At 48.9% G+C, this 20818-nt stretch overlaps 1 protein-coding gene across 7 annotated transcripts in view; it reads right to left on the bottom strand.

Annotated features, from left to right (window-relative positions):
* Positions 1 to 5498: 5498 nt before the first annotated feature.
* Positions 5499 to 20818, bottom strand: part of LOC144596644 (ribosome-binding protein 1-like) — a 70151-nt gene continuing 54831 nt past the window's right edge. For 3 of the 7 annotated variants that reach the window (XM_078405232.1, XM_078405234.1, XM_078405237.1), the window contains 11 exons: positions 20598 to 20672; positions 19042 to 19131; positions 18482 to 18574; positions 17639 to 17710; positions 16673 to 16768; positions 14616 to 14699; positions 13133 to 13234; positions 10506 to 10580; positions 8276 to 8365; positions 7102 to 7245; positions 5499 to 6048 (listed from right to left, as the gene is read on the bottom strand). In XM_078405232.1, coding sequence (XP_078261358.1) covers positions 5980 to 6048; positions 7102 to 7245; positions 8276 to 8365; positions 10506 to 10580; positions 13133 to 13234; positions 14616 to 14699; positions 16673 to 16768; positions 17639 to 17710; positions 18482 to 18574; positions 19042 to 19131; positions 20598 to 20672 — 990 coding nt within the window. In that variant the 3' untranslated portion in view covers positions 5499 to 5979. The remainder of the gene's footprint in view (positions 6049 to 7101; positions 7246 to 8275; positions 8366 to 10505; positions 10581 to 13132; positions 13235 to 14615; positions 14700 to 16672; positions 16769 to 17638; positions 17711 to 18481; positions 18575 to 19041; positions 19132 to 20597; positions 20673 to 20818) is intronic. The other 4 variants (XM_078405233.1, XM_078405235.1, XM_078405236.1 and 1 more) reach the window with 4 other exon arrangements.

Raw genomic sequence — 20818 nt, 5'->3', positions numbered from 1 at the left:
TGGGTTTTCTCTGAGATCTTCGGTTTCCTCCCACACTCCAAAGACGTACAGGTATGTAGGTTAATTGGCTGGGTAAATGTAAAAATTGTCCCTAGTGGGTGTAGGATAGTGTTAATGTACGGGGATCACTGGGCAGCACGGACTTGGTGGGCCGAGAAGGCCTGTTTCCGGCTGTATATATATGATATGATAATACAATACAATACAGATGTACAAGTCATTGGTGAGATCTCACTTGCCTCCGTTGCTAGGGGCTTTGAATGGAAGAGTCCAGAAGTCATGATGCAATTCTGTAGGACTTTGATCAGGTCACATTTGGAGGATTGTGTACAGTTCAGGTTGCCCCATTACAGGAAAGATGCAGAGGCTTTGGTTTGGACACAGAGGAGGTTTATTTGAATGTTGCCTGGTTCTCCCTTTCCTCAATCTCACAACCTCAGGACTTCCCCAACATTGGGAACATTTTTCCTGCATCTAGTTTGTCCAGTCCTTTTATAATTTTATATGTTTTTATATGTTTCTATATGATCCCCTCTCATCCTTCTAAACTCCAGTTTTCCTTAGTTCCCGGCAACGCAAACTCCGGCTCCGTCATCCCAGGCACCGACATCCCAGGCTCCATCATCCCAGGCTCCATCATCCCGGGGGGGGGGGGGGAGGGGGAGAGGGTGCTGCACCAATGCACCCAATGCGTGCGCAGAACCCAAAGGGTCCCGCCTGAGCAGTTGGGTCCTGTTGATGTGGAAGGGGGATGGAGTGGGTGAGTGGATGAGTCGGGGGGGGGGGGGGGGGGGGGGGTGGAGGTGGGTGGAGTGGGGGAGGGGAGGGTGCAACACCAATGCAGGAGAGGTTTGGGCCCAACAGGTCCACAGTAGCTAGTGTTAAACTAAACTCAACCCAATTGCTGACTCTTGCATATACTCAGTTGGCTGTTTCTATGTATTATGTATCTGACCAGGGATTGTACTTAGGTACGGCAATAATTTACGGATATGTATGGAAAAATAGAATTCCACTGCACCTTGGCTCATCTGATAATGAAGGAACCACTGAACCATTAATTTAATAAACTTCCATCCGGTCTGCCCTCAGTTTCTGATGTACTGTGACGTGTGACAACCACTCTTCTGGTGATCGAGGGGACGGCAAAGTCAGGAGAAATGGGAAACAGTTTGGGATTTGCACTTCCTCTCCATTTTGCACAGCGGTAGAGTGGAGTGCAGAGACACTGGGCTGTCAAACCATCTGGATTTGTTATGGTGTGGAGTGGAGTGGCCACTCGGGGGAGCTGCTGCTCTCTGATCTGTTAGACTTTAGAGATACAGTGCGGAAACAGTCCCATCGGGCCACCGAGTCCCAGCGATAAGGCAGGGGGATGTGAACCAATGCGGGGAGACAGAGGGCCGTAAAATGGGGGCAGAAGCGAGAGGTAGAAGGGAGAAAAGAAAAACAAACCTGAAAGCTTTGTGCCTTAAAGCGAGGAGCATTTGTAACAAGGTGGATGAATTGAGTGAGCAGTTGGTTGATAAGGAATATATAGTTGGGATTACGGAGATATGGCTCCAGGGTGGCCAAGGCTGGGAGCTCAATATGCAGAGGTATTCAATATTCAGGAAGGATGGACAGAAAGGAAGAGGAGGTGGGTTAGCATTGCTGGTTAAAGAGGAGATTAATGCAATAGTTAGGAGAGACATTAGCTTGATTTTTAGATTTTTTTTTAGATTTAGAGATACAGCACAGAAACAGGCCCTTCGGCCCACCGGGTCCGTGCCGCCCAGCGATCCTACACCCACTAGGGACAATTTTTTTTTCTTCTTACATTTGCCCAGCCAATTAACCTACATACCTGTACATCTTTGGAGCGTGGGAGGAAACCGAAGATCTCGGAGAAAACCCACGCAGGCCACGGGAAGAACGTACAAACTCCGTACAGACGGCGCCCGTAGTCAGGATCGTAGTTGGATGCTGTAGAATCGGTATGGATAGAACTGCAAAATAGCCAAGGGCAGAAAACGCTTGTGGAGTAGTGTACAGACTACCAAACAGCAGTAGGGAGGTTGGGGATAGCATCAAGCAGGAAATTAGAGATGTTTGTTGCAAAGGCACAACAGTTATCATGGGTGACTTTAATCTGCATATAGACTGGGCCAACCAAAGTGATAACAGCGCTGAGGAGGAGGATTTCCTGGAACGTATGCGAGATGGTTTTCTAAGCCAATATGTAGAGGAACCGAATAGAGGATAGGCCATCCTAGACTGGGTATTGTGTAATTAGGAAGGATTAGTCATCAATCTTGTTGTGCAAAGCCCCTTGGGCAACAGTGACCATAATATGGTGGAATTCTGCATTAAGATGGAGAGTGCCACAGTTAATTCAGAGATGAGGGTCCTGAACTTAAAGAAAGGTAACTTTGATGGTATGAAATGGGAATTTGCTAGGATAGACTGGCAAATGATAATTAAAGGGTTGACGGTGGATATGCAATGGCAAAGATTTAAAGACCGCATGGATGAATTACAACAATTGTTCATCCCTGTCTGGTGTAAAAATAAAACTGGGAAGGTGGCTCAACCATGGCTAACGAGGGAAATTAGGGTTAGTATTAAATCCAAGGAAGAGGCAAATAAATTGGTCAGACGAAGCAGCAAATTAGAGGACTGGGAGAAATTTAGAATTCCACAGAGGAGGACAAAGGAGTTCATTAAGAGGGGGAAAAAAGAGCAAGAAAGAAAGCTTGCGGGAAATATAAAAAGTGACTGTAAAAGCTTCTTTAGATATGTGAAGCGGAAAAGATTAGTGAATACAAATGTACAAGTAGGTTCCTTACAGTCAGAAACAGGTGAATTTATAATGGGAAACAAGGAAATGGCAGACCAGTTAAACAAGTACTTTGGTTCTGTCTTCACGAAGCAAGACACAAACAAATTCCCAGAAATACTAGGGGACCGAGGATCTAGTGTGATGGAGGAACTGAAGGAAATTCACGTTAGTCATGAAATAGTGTTGGGTAAACTGTTGGGACTGAAGGCAGATAAATCCCCAGGGCCTGATGGTCTGCATCCCAGAGTACTCAAGGAGGTGGCTCTAGAAATTGTGGACGCATTGGTGATTATTTTCCAATGTTCTATAGCTCTGGATCTGTTCCTGTGGATTGGAGGATAGCTAATGTTTTTCCACTTTTTAAGAAAGGAGGCAGGGAGAAAACAGGGAATTATAGACCAGTTAGCATGTCATCGGTAGTGGGGAAGTGCTTGAGTCGATTGTTGAAGATGTAATAGCAGCGCATTTGGAAGGCAGTGACAGGATCGGACAAAGTCAGCATGGATTTATGAAGGGGAAATCATGCTTGACTAATCTTCTGGAATTTTTTGAGGATGTAACAAGTAGAATGGATAAGGGAGAGCCAGTGGATGTGGTGTATGAGGATGCTATGAAGCTTCAGGGTGACATGGTTAGGTTGGGTGTGTGGGCAGATGCATGGCAGATGCAGTATAATGTGGATAAATGTGAGGTTATCCACTTGGGTGGCAAGAACAGGAAGGCAGATTCGCTGAATGGTGTCAGACTAGGAAAAGGGGAGGTGCAACGGGACCTGGGTGTCATTGTATATCAGTCACTGAAAGTAAGCATGCAGGTACAGCAGGCAGTGAAGAAAGCTAATGGCATGTTGGCCTTCATAGCGAGAGGATTTGAGTATAGGAGCAAGAAGATCCTACTGCAGTTGTACAGGGCACGGGTGGGAGTATTGTGTGCAGTTTTGATCTCCTAATTTGAGGAAGGACATTATTGCTATTAAAGGGAGTACAGCGTAGGTTCATCAGGTTAATTCGCGGGATGGTGGGTCTGACATGTGATGAAAGAATGGATCAACTGGGCTTATATTCACTAGAATTTAGGATAAGAGGGGATCAGGGCTAAATCTAATTCTCTTGCAAACATCCAGTGAATTGGCCTCCACTGCCTTCTGTGGCAGAGAATTCCACAGATTCACAACTCACTGGGTGAAAAGGTTTTTCCTCATCTCAGTCCTAAATGGCCTACCCCTTATTCTTAAAATGTGACCCCTGGTTCTGGACTCCCCCAACATCGGGAACATTTTTCCTGCATCTACTCTGTCCAATCCTCTAAGAATTTTATATGTTTCTATAAGATCCCCTCTCATCCTTCCAAATTCCAGTGAATACAAGTCCAGTTGACCCATTCTTTCATCATATGTCAGTCCCGCCATCCCGGGAATTAACCTGGTGAACCTACACTGCACTCTGTCAACAGCAATAATGTCCTTCCTCCATTTATGAGACCAAAATTACACACAATACTCCAGATACAGTCTCACCAGGGCCCTGTACAATTGCAGGACCTCCTTACTCCTAAACTCAAATCCTCTTGCAATGAAGGCCAACATGCCATTAGCTTTCTTCACTGCCTGCTGTACCTGCATGCTTACTTTCAGTGACTGATATACAAGGACACCCAGGTCTCGTTGCACCTCCCCTTTTCCTCGTCTGACACCATTCAGAGAATAATCTGCCTTCCTGTTCTTGCCACCAAAGTGGATAACCTCACATTTATCCACATTATACTACATCTGCCATGCTTCTGCCCACTCACCCAACCTATACAAGTCACCCTGCGGCCTGATAGCATCCTCCTCACAGCTCACACTGCCACCCAGCTTTGTTATCCGCAAACTTAGAGATGTTACATTTAATTCCCTCATCTAAATCGTTTATATTGTAAACAACTGGGGTCCCAGCACCAAGCCTTGCGGCACGCCACTAGTCACTCACTGCCTGCCATTCTGAAAGGGACCAGTTAATTCCTACTCATTGCTTCCTGTCTGCCAACCAGTTCTCTATCCATGTCAATACCCTACCCCAATACCATGTGCTCTAATTTTGCACACTAATCTCTCGTGTTGGACCTTGTCAAAGGCTTTTTGAAAATCCAGGTATACCATATCCACTCTACTTGTTACATCCTCAAAGATTAGTCAAGCATGATTTCCCCTTCATAAATGCTTGCTGACTTTGACCGATCCCATCACTGCTTTCCAAATGCGCTGCTATTTATCTTTAATCTTTATCTTTAATATGTGTTGCTATTTATCTTTACTGGTCAACTCCAGAATTTTCCCCACTATCGATGTAAGGCTAACTGGTCTATAATTCCTCGTTTTCTCTCTCCTTCCTTTCTTAAAAAGTGGAGTTACATTGGCTACCCTCCAGTCCACAGGAACTGATCCATTGTAGCGCATCAGTTCCATAGACAAAGTCCAATGACCGCAAAGGTGTAGAGGTGAATCGGACCGTACTCTTGCTTATGGATGGACCGCTCAGAAACCTGATAACAGAGGGCAAGAAGCTGTTCCTGAGTCTGGTGCTGCTTGCTTTCAAGCTTCTGTACCTTCCGTCATTCAGGAGAGAAGAAGGAATGACCGGGATAGGACAAGTTTGTGATTATATTGGCTGATGAAAAAAAACTCGGTCACACAACAGTAGTTACAATGTTTTATTGATTTGATGAACAACTTTGGAAATAAAAAGGAAAGAATTCCTCAAAGACCCAGTCAGGTCATTGGCTGAGATTTTCCCAGTTCATTCCCCCTCTTTCTTGAGAAAAGGCAGGCAGTAATAGATTGCATAATTCAACATACACTCCCCACAAGTACATGGAGGTTCCCTTATAACATAAACGGAACAGTCAGACCCAATCGTAGATCGCAGAACACCGGCCCAAGTCTGATGGAATGTGTTTTGAAATGATTGGGGAGGGGGGAAAGAAGGGAAATCAAATAAAGCTTTTTTCAAAAAACAATAAAATTATTGATGGCAGCAACCTTTCTCGAAATTGTGTTTGGCTCACTAACTCCTTGGTTAACTACAGTACAATACTGAGCAGGTGGTTTAGGAAAGGCATTAGAATTATTGTAAGGCATCTGGCAAGATTGAGTAGTGTTTACTGTGGGCAGCCCTCGCTCAGACAGACGTGCCCTCCTTTAATCCGTCCTCCACCAACACAGGCCCTTCCTCTTCCTCTTCCTCTCCCTGTAAAAAAACAAGAGAACAGCATCACAGAGCATCCTGGTCAGGCTGCGTTTGGAGTATTGTAAGCAGTTCTGGTCATCCCGTTACAGGAAGGATGTGGAGGCTTTGCAGAGAGTGCAGGCGAGATTTAACAGAATGCTGACACAAGGATCTGCAGATGTGGGAATCTTGCGTACAACGTAAATTGTTTTATTGAGAGATACGGCATGGAAATAGGCCCTTCGGCTGTGGGGCAATTACACAGGCTGATTAACCTACAATACCCCACGTCTTTGGGATGTGGGAGGAAACCGGAGCACCCGGAGGAAACCCTTGTGGTCACAGGGAGAATGTATGAACTTCACACAGACAGCACCAGAGGTCAGGATCGAACCCGGGCCTCTGGCGCTGTAAGGTAGTGGCTCTACTTGTGCCATTGTCCAGCATGTTCTGCAGAAATGCTGCCTGACCCGCTGAGTTACTCCAGCACTTCGCATTCTTAACAGAAAGCTGCCTAGGTTAGAGGGTATTAGTTGCAAGGTTGGATATACTTGGAAAATGGAAAATATTTTAAGGAGATGTGTGGGGCAAGTGTTCTTAAAAAACGCAAATGGAGGTGAGCACCTGGCACTGCCAGGGGTGGTGGTGGTGTTTAAGTGGATTTTGAATAGGCATATGGGTATGGAGGAAATGGAGGGGTATGGATCACATGCAAATTTAACTTAGAATCATGTTCATCATGGACATTGTAGGCCAAAAGGTCTTTTCCTGTGCTGCATTGGTCTATGTTCATACACACAGGCTGCCTGCCTTTATCAGTTCTCTCTATAGGAGAAGGAGAGGTAGGTTGGTTGGACTGGTGGCTGTGGTTTATGCTGGCAGAACGGAAGGGGCTGAATGCAAAGTGAGACAGGAGGACAGGGAGTGTGCACACCCTGGCATACACAGCAGCTAAGAGAGGCCAGAGCGAGACAGGTGCCTCGATGGAGCGAATGCCAGACGGCAGAGGTACGTGGATGACCCGTTTGCAGTGCCAGGGTTGCTGAGGTGCTACACTGCCCTGTCACCACTGACCTTTCCCTCTCCTGTGCCTAGCAGCCTCTGCACGGTCTCCTTCTCCTTGTCCAGTTGTTCCTGGGTGGTCTTCAGCATCTGCTGTAGTTTGCTGGCAGCCTGCCCCAAATCCTTGGTCATTTTCTTTTCCTTGTCAAGCCTTTCCTATCAACAGAGAGACCAAAAGAACATATCGTTGCAGTCATAGAGTCATACAGCACGGAAACAGGGCCTTCGGCCCAACTTGCTCATGCCAACCAAGATACCCCATCTACAATAGTCCCACGTGCCTGTGTTTGGCCCATATCCTTGGTTTTTAATTGTTGTTAATATACCTGCCTCAATGCCCTTCTCTGGTAGCTTATTCCATATAGCCATCACCCTCTCTTTGAAAAAGGTTGCCCCTTACGAATCTGCTTGTTTCTCGAAAAAGGAACCAAAAAGGTTGACGAGGGCAAAGCCACAGACGTCGTCCATATGGATTGGGCAGGCTACGACTCTAATCCTTGGAGCACAGGAGGATGAGGCGTGTATAAAATCATGAGGGGAATAGATTGGATAAAATATTCTGTGCATTCATCCTAAGTAGGGGAAACAAGAACCAGAGGACATAGGTTAAAGGTGAAGGAATAGATTTAATGGGAACCTGAGGAGCACCCTTTCCCCATAGAAGGTAGTGGGCATATGGAACAAGCTGCCAAAGGAGGTAGTTGAGGCAGGTACGATAACAACATTTAAAAGATACTTGACCGGGTACATGCAGAAGAAAGGTTTAGTTGGATATGGGTCAAACCTGAGCAGGTGGGACTAGTGTATGAGGCATCTTGGTCAGGATGGGAAAGTTAGGCTGAAGGGCTGACCAAAACTGCACCCAGTGCACTACACATGCAACATCATCAATGTCTTGTACTCCTTAAGAAGTGGCGAGGATGTGGGGAGAGGCACCCGGGTTCCACCCCAACCTCAGATGTTATCTGTGTGGAATTTGCACGTTCTCCTTGTGACCATCTGCATTTTCTCCGAGTGCTCTGGTTTCTTCCCACATCCCACAGACGTGCGGATTTGTAGATTAATTGGCCTCTGTAAATCGCCCCTGGTGCAGGTGTGAACGGGAGATTGATGGTCAGTATGAACGCGGTGGGCCGATGGGCCTGTTTCCGCGCTGTGTCTAACTGCGTGAGTTAGCTGAGACTACCTTTAGCTGAAGGAGGTCCTCACTATCGCCGCCCCTTGCTGCCCGCAACGTCTCCAGCTCTTCCTGCAGGTCCAGTGCAGATTGTTGGGCCTGAGAGAGGATTGTACAAACATCTGTCAGGGTCTGGATACTGGCCAAACCATCCCGACACAGTCTCCCCCCAAACCATCCCGTCCCGTCGCAGTAACACCATCCGGCAATAACCCCAAAGATGTACAGGTATGTAGGTGAATTGGCTTGGTGTACGTGTAAATTGTCCTCAGTGTGTGGAGGATAGTGTTAATATGTGGGGATTGCTGGTCGGTGTGGACTCAGTGGGCCGAAGGGCCTGTTTCCACACTGCATCTCTAAACTAAACTAATAACGGCAGTGAAAAGTGCCAGCGGGTTAGGCAGTGACCATGGGGGCAGAACATTCCTGTTCGGGAACAGAACACACCAAAAACTGGCAGAACAGTGGCACAGCTGGTAGAGCCACTGCCACACAGCGCCAGAGACTCAGGTTCCATCCTGACCTCAGGTCTGTGTAGAGTTTGTACATTCTGTTGGTACCTTTGAGGGAGTGCAGGGTCGGTTCACCAGGTTAATTCCTGTATTGTTCTGTTTGAGTACACGAGAGCACCCTAAACACAGGCACTGTTTGAGGTGGTCACGGGTAGTGGTGTTGGTGGAGGCAGTAGCGGGAGGCCCTACAGCAGCCGGGTGAGCGAGGGGATTGAGCGCAGCCTGCGGCAGCTGCATAGAGCAGCAGTGGAAGGGGCTGACGGCATTGCGTGGGCCAGGCCAGGCCTACCCCTACTTCACCAATCCAGTGCCGTCAGCACACCGGCCCTTAATCTGCAGATCTCCATGGGCCAAGATTGGGCTGTTCAAAGATTTGGAAGTTGCAAGATGGCTCTGCGCGCTGTTCCAGAAGAGGATCCTTTGTGCTCATGTACGGGGTGATTTGACTGGATACCACATAGAACAAGCTTTTCACAGTATCTCTGTACACGTGACAATAAATACATTAAACAGAAGAGAAAGTTGGTGACACTAGACTAGAATGTGGGCCTCTGCCAGGGATGCCCACGAAGACCTTTCTGTCATAATCCCGACCTCACCCTCGGATAATGATTTACCTTCAGAGGGGAAACAGAATATACATGAAAATATCAGCAACAAGGAACGCAGTGGGTCAGGCAGTGGGTCAGGCAGTGGGTCAGGCAGTGGGTCAGGCAGTGGGTCAGGCAGTGGGTCAGGCAGCATCCAGCGAGGGAATGGACAGGTGACCTTTCGGGTTTAGATTTTTAGATTTTTTAGATTTAGGGATACAGCGCAGAAACAGGCCCTTCGGCCCACCGGGTCTGCGCCGCCCAGCGATCCCCGCACACTAACACTATCCTACACCCACTACGGACAATTTTTACATTTACCAAGCCAATTAACCTACGTACCTGTACGTCTTTGGAGTGTGGGAGGAAACCGAAGATCTCGGAGAAAACCCACGCAGGTCACGGGGAGAAAGTACAAACTCCGTACAGACGGCGCCCGTAGTCAGGATCGAACCCGAGTCTCCGGCGCTGCATTCGCTGTAAGGCAGCAACTCTACCGCTGTGCCACCGTGTCGCTCGGCTCCCCTCGCTCACCCGGAAGGGTTGGGACCCTTCTTCAGACTGGAGTAGGGGGGAGGAATGCTGGAAAAGAGAGGTGGGGGCAGGACAAAGCCTGGCAAGTGATAGGTGGATACAGGTGAGGGGGGGGTGATCAACAGATGGGTGGAGTAAGTGGCAAAGGCTGGAGGTGAAAAGGAGACAAAAGGGTGTCAGATAAGGAGAGAAGATGAAGAGTGAAATGTAAAGCCTGAGGGTGGGGTATGGGTGGAGGGGGACGGGGGGAAGGGAAAGAGGGGGGATAAAAGGGAAATGGGAGATGATTGTAGGGAGGAAGGGAAAGGAGCACGGTGACGGGTGGGGGGGGAGATGGCGGGAGAAATGTGTGCACACCTGGGTGGAGACGCAGGGGAGAGGGATGGGTTTTACTTGAAATTGGACAATTCAATGTTCACATCAGCTGGATTGAAGCAAAAACAAGTGGAATACGAGGAGCTGTTTACAGATGCTGGAAACCCAAAATAAAAACAGAAAACGGCGAACGATTGTCGAGCTGAGATATTGACTCCAGAGGTTGCCTGCCCCTGCATTTTACAACAGGTCGGCATTTTAATTCTTCAAAAAAAAAAAGAGGCAAACCTTTTCAAATTCTTCAGCCAGCTTCTGTCTCTGTGCTTGTTCACTGAGCACGGTTTCTTCCAGTTGGAGCTTAACCTGGAGAGAGGCAAGGAGCGGGGTTACTCTGTGATTGGGAGCCGGTGGATGGCCAGTGAAGGCCATGGCTCCCAGGACATGGTGGGCAGTGAGTAGGTGGGCACGTGGGCACACAGCAGGGTGGATGGGTGGGCAGGGATAGGAGAGGGGACAAGGGGCAGATTGGCACACAGCGGGGAGGTGGCACAGAAAGCATACAGTAAACCCTCGGTATAACAGACCGGGGAGGGTGGAGGGGGGGGATGTCCCTTATTACCGAGTAAGGGATTATCATTGAATAGAATTGAAACAAACAACTGCAGATGCTAGTTAATACTGGAGAATTAATGCTTCCCCTCGTACTTCATCTTTTCAGCCCATATTGCCCGTTTTGTTACCTTCTGTTGTCCTTTGAAAGTTTCCCAATCCTCTGGCTTCCTGCTACTCTTTGCTGTGTCATACATCTTTTCTTTTAGTTTTATTCCATCCCTCACTTCCCTTGTCAGCCACGGTTGCCTCCTACTCCCCTTAGAATCTTTCTTTCGCTTTGGAATGAAATGATCCTGCATCTTCCGGATTATGCCCAGAAATTCCTGTCATTGCTGTTCCACCGTCATGCCTGCTAAGATCCCTTCCCAGTCTACCTTGGCCAGCTCCTCTCTCATGCCTTCATAGTCCCCTTTGTTCAACTGCAACATAGACACTTCCGATTTAACCTTCTCCCTCTTAAATTGCAGATTGAAACTGGTCATATTATGATCACTACCTCCAAGCGGTTTCTTTACCTCGAGCTCTCTTATCAAAATTGGTTCATTGGACAACACTAAATCCAGAATTGCCTTTTCTCTGGTAGGTTCCAGTTCAAGCTGTTCTAAGAATCCTTTTCGGAGGCACTCTACTCTATGTTGTATGAGGAGTAAGAGGCACCCGTGGCTGACAAGGGAAGACAAGGGATTTTACTCTACAAATTGAGAGAGAGAAGGGAAAATCGGAAGTGTCAGTATTACAGTATAGCAAAGGAGATTACAGAGGCATGAGGCTGGAGCTGACTAGCAGGGAAGACGGTGGAACAGCAATGGCAGGTATTCCTGGGAATAATACAGAAGTTGCAGGATCAATTTATCCCAAAGAGGAGGAAAGATTCCAAGGGGAGTAAGAGGCACCCGTGGCTGACAAGGGAAGTCAAGGACAGCATAAAAATAAAAGAGAAGTACAACAAAGACTGAAAAAGTTTTTCCTCATCTCCGTTCTAAATGGCCTACCCCATATTCTTAAACTGTGGCCCCTGGTTCTGGACTCCCCCAACATTGGGAACATGTTTCCGGCCTCTAACGTGTCCAACCCCCTAATAATCTTATAGGTTTCGATAAGATCCCCTCTCATCCTTCTAAATTCCAGTGTATACCAGCCTAGTCGCTCCAGTCTTTTAACATATGACAGTCCCGCTATTCCGGGAATTAACCTAGTAAACCTACGCTGCACGCCCTCAATAGCAAGAATATCCTTCCTCAAATTTGGAGACCAAAACTGCACACAGTACTCCAGGTGCGGTCTCACTAGGGCCCTGTACAACTGCAGAAGGACCTCTTTGCTCCTATACTCAACTCCTCTTGGCTTTCTTCACTGCCTGCTGTACCTGCATGCTTCCTTTCAGTGACTGATGCACTTGGACACCCAGATCTCGTTGTACGTCCCCTTTTCCTAACTTGACACCATTCAGATAATAATCTGCCTTCCTATTCTTACCACCAAAGTGGATAATCTCACACTTATCCACATTAAACTGCATCTGCCATGCAACCGCCCACTCACACAACCTGTCCAAGTCACCCTGCAACCTCATAGCATCTTCCTCACAGTTCACACTGCCACCCTGCTTTGTATCATCTGCAAATTTGCTAATGGTACTTTTAATCCCTTCATCCAAGTTATTGATGTATATTGTAAATAGCTGCGGTCCCAGCACCGAGCCTTGCAGTACCCCACTAGTCACTGCCTGCCATTCTGAAAGGGACCCATTTATCCCCACTCTTTGCTTTCTGTCTGTCAACCAATTTTCTATCCATGTCAGTACCCTACCTCCAATACCATGTGCAATACCATTCCCTCCCAACCCCATTTTCTGCCTTCTTACTGTAACCTTTGACGCCCTTACTAATCAAAACGTATCAATCTCTGCTGTAAAAATACCATTAAAATATCTACTAAACCCTAACGTAAAACACACGGGGGATTATGGAGGAGGGAGACGTTACTGCTGGCCTACATGGACTGTACCTCGGTACACGTGTCAATAATAAACCCTAACGTAAGGAGGGGGTTTAGGGAAGAGTTGCCGGCTATACCGGGCGTCACTGACTGCTGTGGTTGACCCAGCCGTGCACGGTGCATGCAGGGGGTTATGGAGGAGGGGCGTGTTATGCCAGGTCTCACGTCCATATGCGATACACACGCGGGGGGTTATGGAGGAGGAGCGTGTTATGCCGGGTCTCGTCCACACGCGGTGCACATGCAGGGGGTTAGGGAGGAGGGGCGTGTTATGTCAGGTCTCACTCCATGCACGGGCTGCTCACCACCCTGACCTCGGCAGTTCCTCGCTGGGCCTCGCCACCAGCCGCCTCGACTGACACCCCGTGATGCACGTGAACCTCCATCTCGCACAGCTGCTGCCGCACCTGTTGTTTCAAGCGTTTCGGGGACAAGAGAGGTCCGTTACACTCCAGCCTCTGACCAGGCCCAGTGGCCCTCCACACTGCCGAGGGGCCTGTCACTGGAAACGCCATGCCGGCCTGGTCCACGTGCCATCCGAGCCGCAGCAGATGGATGCAGCGTGACAAGGCCCCAACACTCATCGCCACGGTACGGGCAACACACACTGCACCACCCCATCTGCCCAAACACTTGTAGCCACCGGACCTTGATTGATTGAAAGATACAGTGCGGACAAAGGCCCTCTGGCCCACGGAGTCCACGCCGACCAACAATCACCTGTTCACACGAGTTCCACGTCAACCCACTTTCTCATCCCACACACTCGAGGCAATTTAGAGAGGCCGATTAACCTACAAACCCACACATCTTTGGTATGTGGGAGGAAACCAACACAATCACAGGGAGAACATGCAAACTGCACACAGACAGCACCTGAGGTCAGGATTGAACCTGGCGCTGTGAGGCAGCAGCTCTACCCGCTGCCCCACGATGCCTGCGTTGGTCGGCTGGTGTGTTGCGGAGTATGATGTTACTGCCTCAGGTGGTTCAGGCATCAGACCACTCGGGGAAGGCCCAAATGTCAGGCCTGCCCTGTCCGGATGGGACGGTGGCTTCTCAGAGAGATTGGTGCCCTGGCCACTACGAGTCTGCAACCAGCCTCACTAACACTTATCTGGGCTCTAGCTTATGACAGTGGATAGAACAGGCCCCTTGACCCACAGAACAGGAGGGCCGAGGATGGATGAAGACAAATAAAAGATGCAGGAACAAAAGAAACTGAAAGGAGCACAAAAAAACAAGAATTAAGTACAGCATGGGAACAGGCACAATGTCCGTGCTGAACATGATGTCAAGATAAACTATTCTCCTCTGCCTGCACATGGTGCATAGCCCTCCATTTCCTGCAGATCCATGTACCTATCCAAAAACCTCTTAAATGCCACTATCGTATCTGACTCCACCACCACTGCTGGCAGCAGTTACAGGCAATCACCACTCTCTGTAAAAACCTGCCCCGCACATCTCTTTCTACTTTGCCCCTCTTTCCTCAAAGCTATGCCCTCTGGTCTTTGGCATTTCCACCGGGGGAGGAAAAAGCTTCTGACTGCCTACCCTATCTATGCCTCTTATTATTTTATACACTTCTATCAACTTAAAACATTCCAGATAAAACAATCCAAGTCTGTCCAACTTATCCCTGTAGCTACTACCCTGTAATGGAGGCCTCATTCTGTGCAGCTCCTCTGCACCCTTGCCACAGCCTGCACAGGGTTCCTGCAAGGGGCGGGGGGGGCAGGTCAACCTGCATTGGTGGAGGTGAAGGTGAAGGTGCATCATCCTCACCAGTGCGAGCTCCTCGCTGTGTTTCTGGACCTCCCGATTGGCTGCCTCCAGCTGGCTCTGTGACTCCATTAGGAGCTCGCTCAGCTGCCGATGAAGAGAGGAAACAAGTTAGCGACCGCGCCAGACCAACAAACCATTGCACCAAGCAGTAGGGTTGAGGGAGGCCCTTCAACCCATCGTGTCCCTGCCAACCAGCACACACCAAACTAGTTTTAGTCTCCCCACACTCCCCTCAATTCCTCACCTGATCCCACCACTCTCCTGCACACCATGGGTGAGTTACAGCCACCAAGTACCCCAACACCAGGAACTAACAGGGCTTCTGTGGCCCTGGGTCAGGTGTGAGGATGTCTTGCAGCTGGTCACAACAGCCCCACAACGCTTACAGTCCGTCGCCTTCCATCAACTCCGCACTTGCTGTTTACACGGGCTCATGATGCAGCTCTGCAAGACCTTTGGTTTGGCTGCACCTTTAGTATCGTGTACAGATCCGGTCACCCAATTTCAGGAAGGTTGTGGAGGCTTTGGAAAAGTCTATCTATGGCCCACACAATCCTACACACCTCTATAAGATCACTCCACAGCCTCCCACACTCTAAGGAATGAAGACCTAGCCTGCCCAACGTCTCCCTATAGATAGGGGCCTCGAGTCCTGGCGACATCCTTGTAAAATCATCTCTTTCCAGTTTAATGACATCGTCAGGGAGCGGGAGATGGGGTGAGGGTTGAAAAGTGACAGAGGTTGAGCGTAGGAGGTCAACAGGATTGGATCAACAGGCAGGAAACACACTGCTCCTGAGCACTGGTGGCACTGCATCCCAGTCAGAGTTCCCACCTGCTCCTTCCTGCAGATCAGCCCACTTTGATCGATTGATCGAAAGATCTCCTCCCAACCTCCTGCGTTCCAGAGAAAACAATCCACGTCTGTCCAACCTCTCCCTGTGGCTAATACTCCCTATCCCGGCAGCATTCTGGTAAATCTCCTCTGCACCCTCTCCAAAGTCTCCACTAACCTTCCTGTAATGGGCGACCAGAACAGTATACATTACTCCAAATGCGGCCTAACTAAAGTCCTATAGAGCTGCAACATGACTTCCTGACACTTGTACTCAATGCCCCGACTGATGAAGGCAACCATTTTGTTTGCTTTTCGATCACTCCATCTGCTTATGTTGCCACTTTCATGGAGTTATGGACACGGACCCTTTCCAAAGCCTCCACATCCTTCCCGTAATGGGGTGACCAGAAATGTACGTAACACTCCGGGCGGGGACCAACGACCTTTGCCCGGGACATTTCATTGTCACGTGTATCGCTACAGAGCAACGACGTCTTTACTTGCTTCAGCTTAACAGGCCATTGATGCATGAATGCACAGATATATAATAATCAATAACAATGAATTACTGCTCAATAAGTGAATATGGAAGTTGGGAGGTCATGTTGCAGTTGTATAAGACAAAGGTGAGGCGGCATTTGGAGTATTGTGTTCAGTTTTGGTCAGCCTATTATAGGAAAGATGTTGTCAAGCTGGAAAGGGTGCAGAGAAGATTGACGAGAATGTTGCCAGGATAAGGGTCTGAGCTATAGGGAGAGGTTGAGCAGGCTAGGGCTCTATTCCTTGAAGCGCAGGAGGATGAGGGGTGATCTTATAACGGTGTATAAAATCATGAGAGGAATAGATCGGGTAGATGCGCAGTCTCTGGTCCAGAGTAGGGGAATCAAGAACCAGAGAACATAGGTTTACAGTGAGGGGGAAAGATATAATAGGAACCTGAGGGGTGACTTTCTTTGTGCACAGAGGGTGGAGGGTGTATGGAACAAGTGGCCGGAGGAGGTCATTGAGGCAGGTACTATTGTAACATTTAAGAAACATTTAGACAGTTGGATGGATAGCAGAGGTTTAGAGCGATATGGGCCAAACGCAGGCAGGTTGGGATGAAGGGCCTGTTTCGACCCTGCGAGACTATGACTAATACGTGTAACTGGAGTGTGATGGAATGGAATGGAACTCGTGGAGGCGGGAGAGGGGAACAGAGGGCCGCGGCCGTACCTACCTCCTTCACCTCCACCGAGTAGGTCTGACACTGAGTGTGAACCATCTCTAACTGCTGCTTCAGTTGACCCTCCAGCTCAACGACCAACTCCTTCAGCTGCAGGAGAGAAGGGAGAGTCACCTGTCAATCACACAGCTCACTCAGTGATGATGCGTCTGATAAACCCCTTGGGGGAGTGGTTTAACAGACGCAGCACCACTGTGAGCAGGACCACGTTTGGGACAGAGAGCCTAGAGATCCATGCAAATCCAGGATTAGCTTAGTTTAGAGATACAGCGCGGAAACAGGCCCTTCGGCCCACCGGGTCCGCGGCGACCAGCGATCCCCGCACATTAACACTATCCTACACCCACTAGGAACAATGTTTACATTTACCAAACCAATTAACCTACAAACCTATACGTCTTTGGAGTGTGGGAGGAAACTGAAGATCTCGGAGAAAACCCACGCAGGTCATGGGGAGAATGTACAAAATCCGTACAGACAGCACCCATAGTCAGGATCGAACCCGGGTCTCCTGCACTGCATTTGCTGTAAGGCAGCAACTCTACCGCTGTGCCACCGTGTCCGCCTTAATGAATGGTGGAGTAGACTTGATGGGCCGAATGGCCTAATTCCCTCCTATAATTTACCTGGGGCCGGGTCCAGGCCAAGTCCAGGCCGGACCAGGATCTAGAGCCGGGGACCCAGGCCAGACCAATGGTTCATTATGTTGGCTGCTAGTGCTAATCTTCCAACCTACCTCATTGTAGACATTGGGGCTTTTCTCCTGTAACTGTAACGCTGTAACACTAATATTGTGCACTGATACTTTTCTCTTCGCTTCACCTGTCGCATGTTTGTTTGGCCACTATAGGTGACTGTACTCATGTGGTGTGATTGGATTTGACTGGGTACCATGTCCCTATAACGCAGTACACGTGATAATAATAAACACGGCCACCCCACCTGGCCCTGGAGCCCTACCTGCTCGCTGTTTTGGGAATCTAGCTTCAGCTTCTCCAAGGTGGCCTCTAACGTTTTAACTTGTGATTGTGCCTGTAAAATAAACACAGAAAGTACTCCTTACGATGTCCCGGGCCTCGTTCACCACTCTGGTAACACATTCCTCAGTACAGCTGGACATAAAAGGAATCACACCCGACTGCTCACACCGCAAGGAGCTTAAATTACATCAAACCACCTCAGGATGGGAGAGAAATGGATGCATGGAGCAGCACTGGGAGAACAGTACAGAACAAGAAAAGACAAAGTGCTGGAGTAACTCAGCAGCTCAGGCAGCATTCCTGGAGACCAAGAATAGATCCACCTATCACTTGCCAGGCTTTGTCTCATCTCCACCTCTCTTCCAGCGTTCTCCCCCTACTCCATCAGTCTGAAAAAGGGCCCTGACCTGAAATGTCCTGTTTATTCCCTCCACAGATGCTGTCTGACCTGTTGAGTTCCTCCAACACTTTGTGTTCTATGCCGGAGGAAGTAGTTGAGGCATGTACAATAACGACATTTAAAAGGCATTTGGACAGGTACGTGGATAGGAAAGGTTTAGAGGGAACGTGGACAGGTGGGACTAGCATTGATAGGGTACCTTGGTCAGTATGGATGTAGAGGGCTAAAGGGCCAGTTTTCTTGCTGCATGACTCTAACCAGTGTAGGAGAAAAGACAAGTAGAGAGAGCAGGAGGCAATAATTAAAAGAAAGACTGCAGCCCAGCAGGCAGGGTCCAGAGGCTGAATCAGGGAGACTGCCCCGGACCCTCCAGCTCACAAGGTGCAGAGGGGGCACGACCTGTCCCAGTCTCCACGCACTCACCTGCTGGACCTGTGCTTCCGACTCTGCTATCTTTGCTTTCCACACGTGTTCCTCCTCCTCCACGCTTTTCTGCAGGTTCCTCAGCATTCCCTCCTGTGAAGAAAGACAGAGGAGAGCGAGGGAGTGAGGGGATGGCACAGTGGCGCAGCTAGTAGAGCCAGTTCCTCACAGCGCCAGAGATCCCGCGATCGATTCTGATCTCCGGCACTGTCTGCCTGGAGTTTGCACGTTCTCTCTATGAGTTTCCTCCAGGTGCTCCGGTTTCGTCCCACATTCCAAAGACGTGTAGGTTTGTAGCTTCATTGGCTCTTTGTAAATTCCCCCCAGTGTGTAGGAGATGGATGAGAAAGTGGGCTAAAGTAGAACTAGTGTGAATGGGTGATCGACTTAGCTAAGGAGTGTCCCTGGGAGTGCGGGCAACCCCGGAGGGGGGGGGGAGGGGGGGGAGGGGGCAGGGAAGGGGGGGAGGGGGGGGCGAGGAAGGGGGGGGGCGAGGAAGGGGGGGGGGAGAGGGCGGCGGTGGGGAGCGGGGGAGGAGGAGTGGGGCTGATCACACTCACCGTCTCGGCCAGAACCGTCCTATACTGCTCACAGTCTGCTTGTAAAGTACTTTGGGCTTCTTCTGCTTCTCTTAATTTAGGTTCTGCATCCTAAAAAAAGTGCAGTAAGGAACATAAATGAATGGATGCAAACATTTCCAATGGTAAAAGTGTCATGGGTCCATACTGCACAGGAACAGGAGCATAGGGCGGGTTCCCGGTTCTATCAACCGCCAAACCTCTGGTTCTCGATTCCCCAACTCCGGGTAAAATACTCTGTGCATTCACCCCATCTATTCCCCTCATGATTTTGTACACCTCTATAAAGTCACCCCTCATCTTCCTGCGCTCCAGGGAATGAAGTCCTAGCCTGCCCAACCTTTCCCTACAGCTCAGTCCCACGAGTCCTGGCTGCACCCTCATAAATCTTCACAGCACTCTTTCCAGCTTAATGACATCCTTCCCATAGTAGGGTGACCAAAATTGAACACAATACTCTAAACGTGGCCTCACCAAGGTCTCACCAAGGTCTTGTACTGCTCAGAAAGGGGCGAGGAGGTGGGCAGAGGCACCCAGGTTTGATCCTGGCCTCTAGGTTGCACATACTCGCTGTGACCTTGTGGGTTTTGCCTGGGTGCTCCGGTTTCTTCCCACATCCCAAAGACGTGCGGATCTTTAAGTTAATTGTCCTCTGTAAATTGCCCCGAGTGTGTAGGGGGTGGATGAAAAATTGGCATCATATAGAACTATTGTGAATAGGTGATCGATGGCCAGCGTGGACTCGGTGGGCCGAAGGGCTTGTTTCCATGCAGTATCTGTCAATTAAATCAAATCAGATGGATACGCAGGGAATGGAGGGATATGGATCATGAGCAGGCAGAGGAGATTAGTTTAATATGGCAACCTGTTTGGCACAGACATTGTGGACCTCTTTCCGTGCTGTACTATTCTATGTTCTAGAACGAGACAGAGGTGGGAGCAGGATGAAGAATTAAAGTGACAGGTGATAGGAAGCATAGAGTACAGTGTAGAGTTTAGACTCATTATTTAATGAAGAATACAAGGCAATGTAGAACTTAGAGCTGAACAGTATAAGAACAGGCCCTTCAGCCCACAATGAATGTGCCAAACATGATGCCAAAACCACCTCCAGATTCAGGGACAGTTTCTTCCCAGGTGTTATCAGACTTTTGAACCATCCTACCAAGAACTAGAAAGCAGTCATGAGCTGCTATCTATCTCATTGGAGATCCTTGGATTATCTTTGATCGGACTTTATCTTTCACTAAACATTATTCACGTTACCCCCTTTATCCTGTATCTGTACACTGTGGACGGCTCGATTGTAACCATGTAGCATCTTTCGGCTGTCTGGAGAGCACGCAACAAAAAAGCTTTTCACCGTACACGTGACAATAAACGTAACTAAACTAAAAGCCAGAGCTTGTCGATGATCAGCAGATGGGAAAATACTGAAATGTCAGCGCCTGCAGGAAGCCACATTCACAACGTGGAAACATTCATGCTTGAGCTGTGTACTTACAGAGGGAACATTCATACTTGAGCCGTGTACTTACAGAGGGATCTGTGCATCTTTGGTTCAGAGACTCCTTGGCCTTCTGCCTGAACTCCTGCAGCCACTCGCTGTGGGGCTAAAACCAAGAGTACGATCAATGTGTAGACCCACTACTAAACAATGCAGAGTCACAGACACAGACTGCTTAAAGATGAGCCTTCAGCCCATTGTCACCCTTCCAGACCGTGGGTAGACCAACCACATCCTTCACAAATGAGAAAA

The sequence above is a fragment of the Rhinoraja longicauda genome, chromosome 9, assembly GCF_053455715.1.
Source record: "Rhinoraja longicauda isolate Sanriku21f chromosome 9, sRhiLon1.1, whole genome shotgun sequence".
Classification (NCBI taxonomy): Eukaryota; Metazoa; Chordata; class Chondrichthyes; order Rajiformes; family Arhynchobatidae; genus Rhinoraja; species Rhinoraja longicauda.
This window is presented reverse-complemented; position numbering and strand designations above follow the sequence as displayed.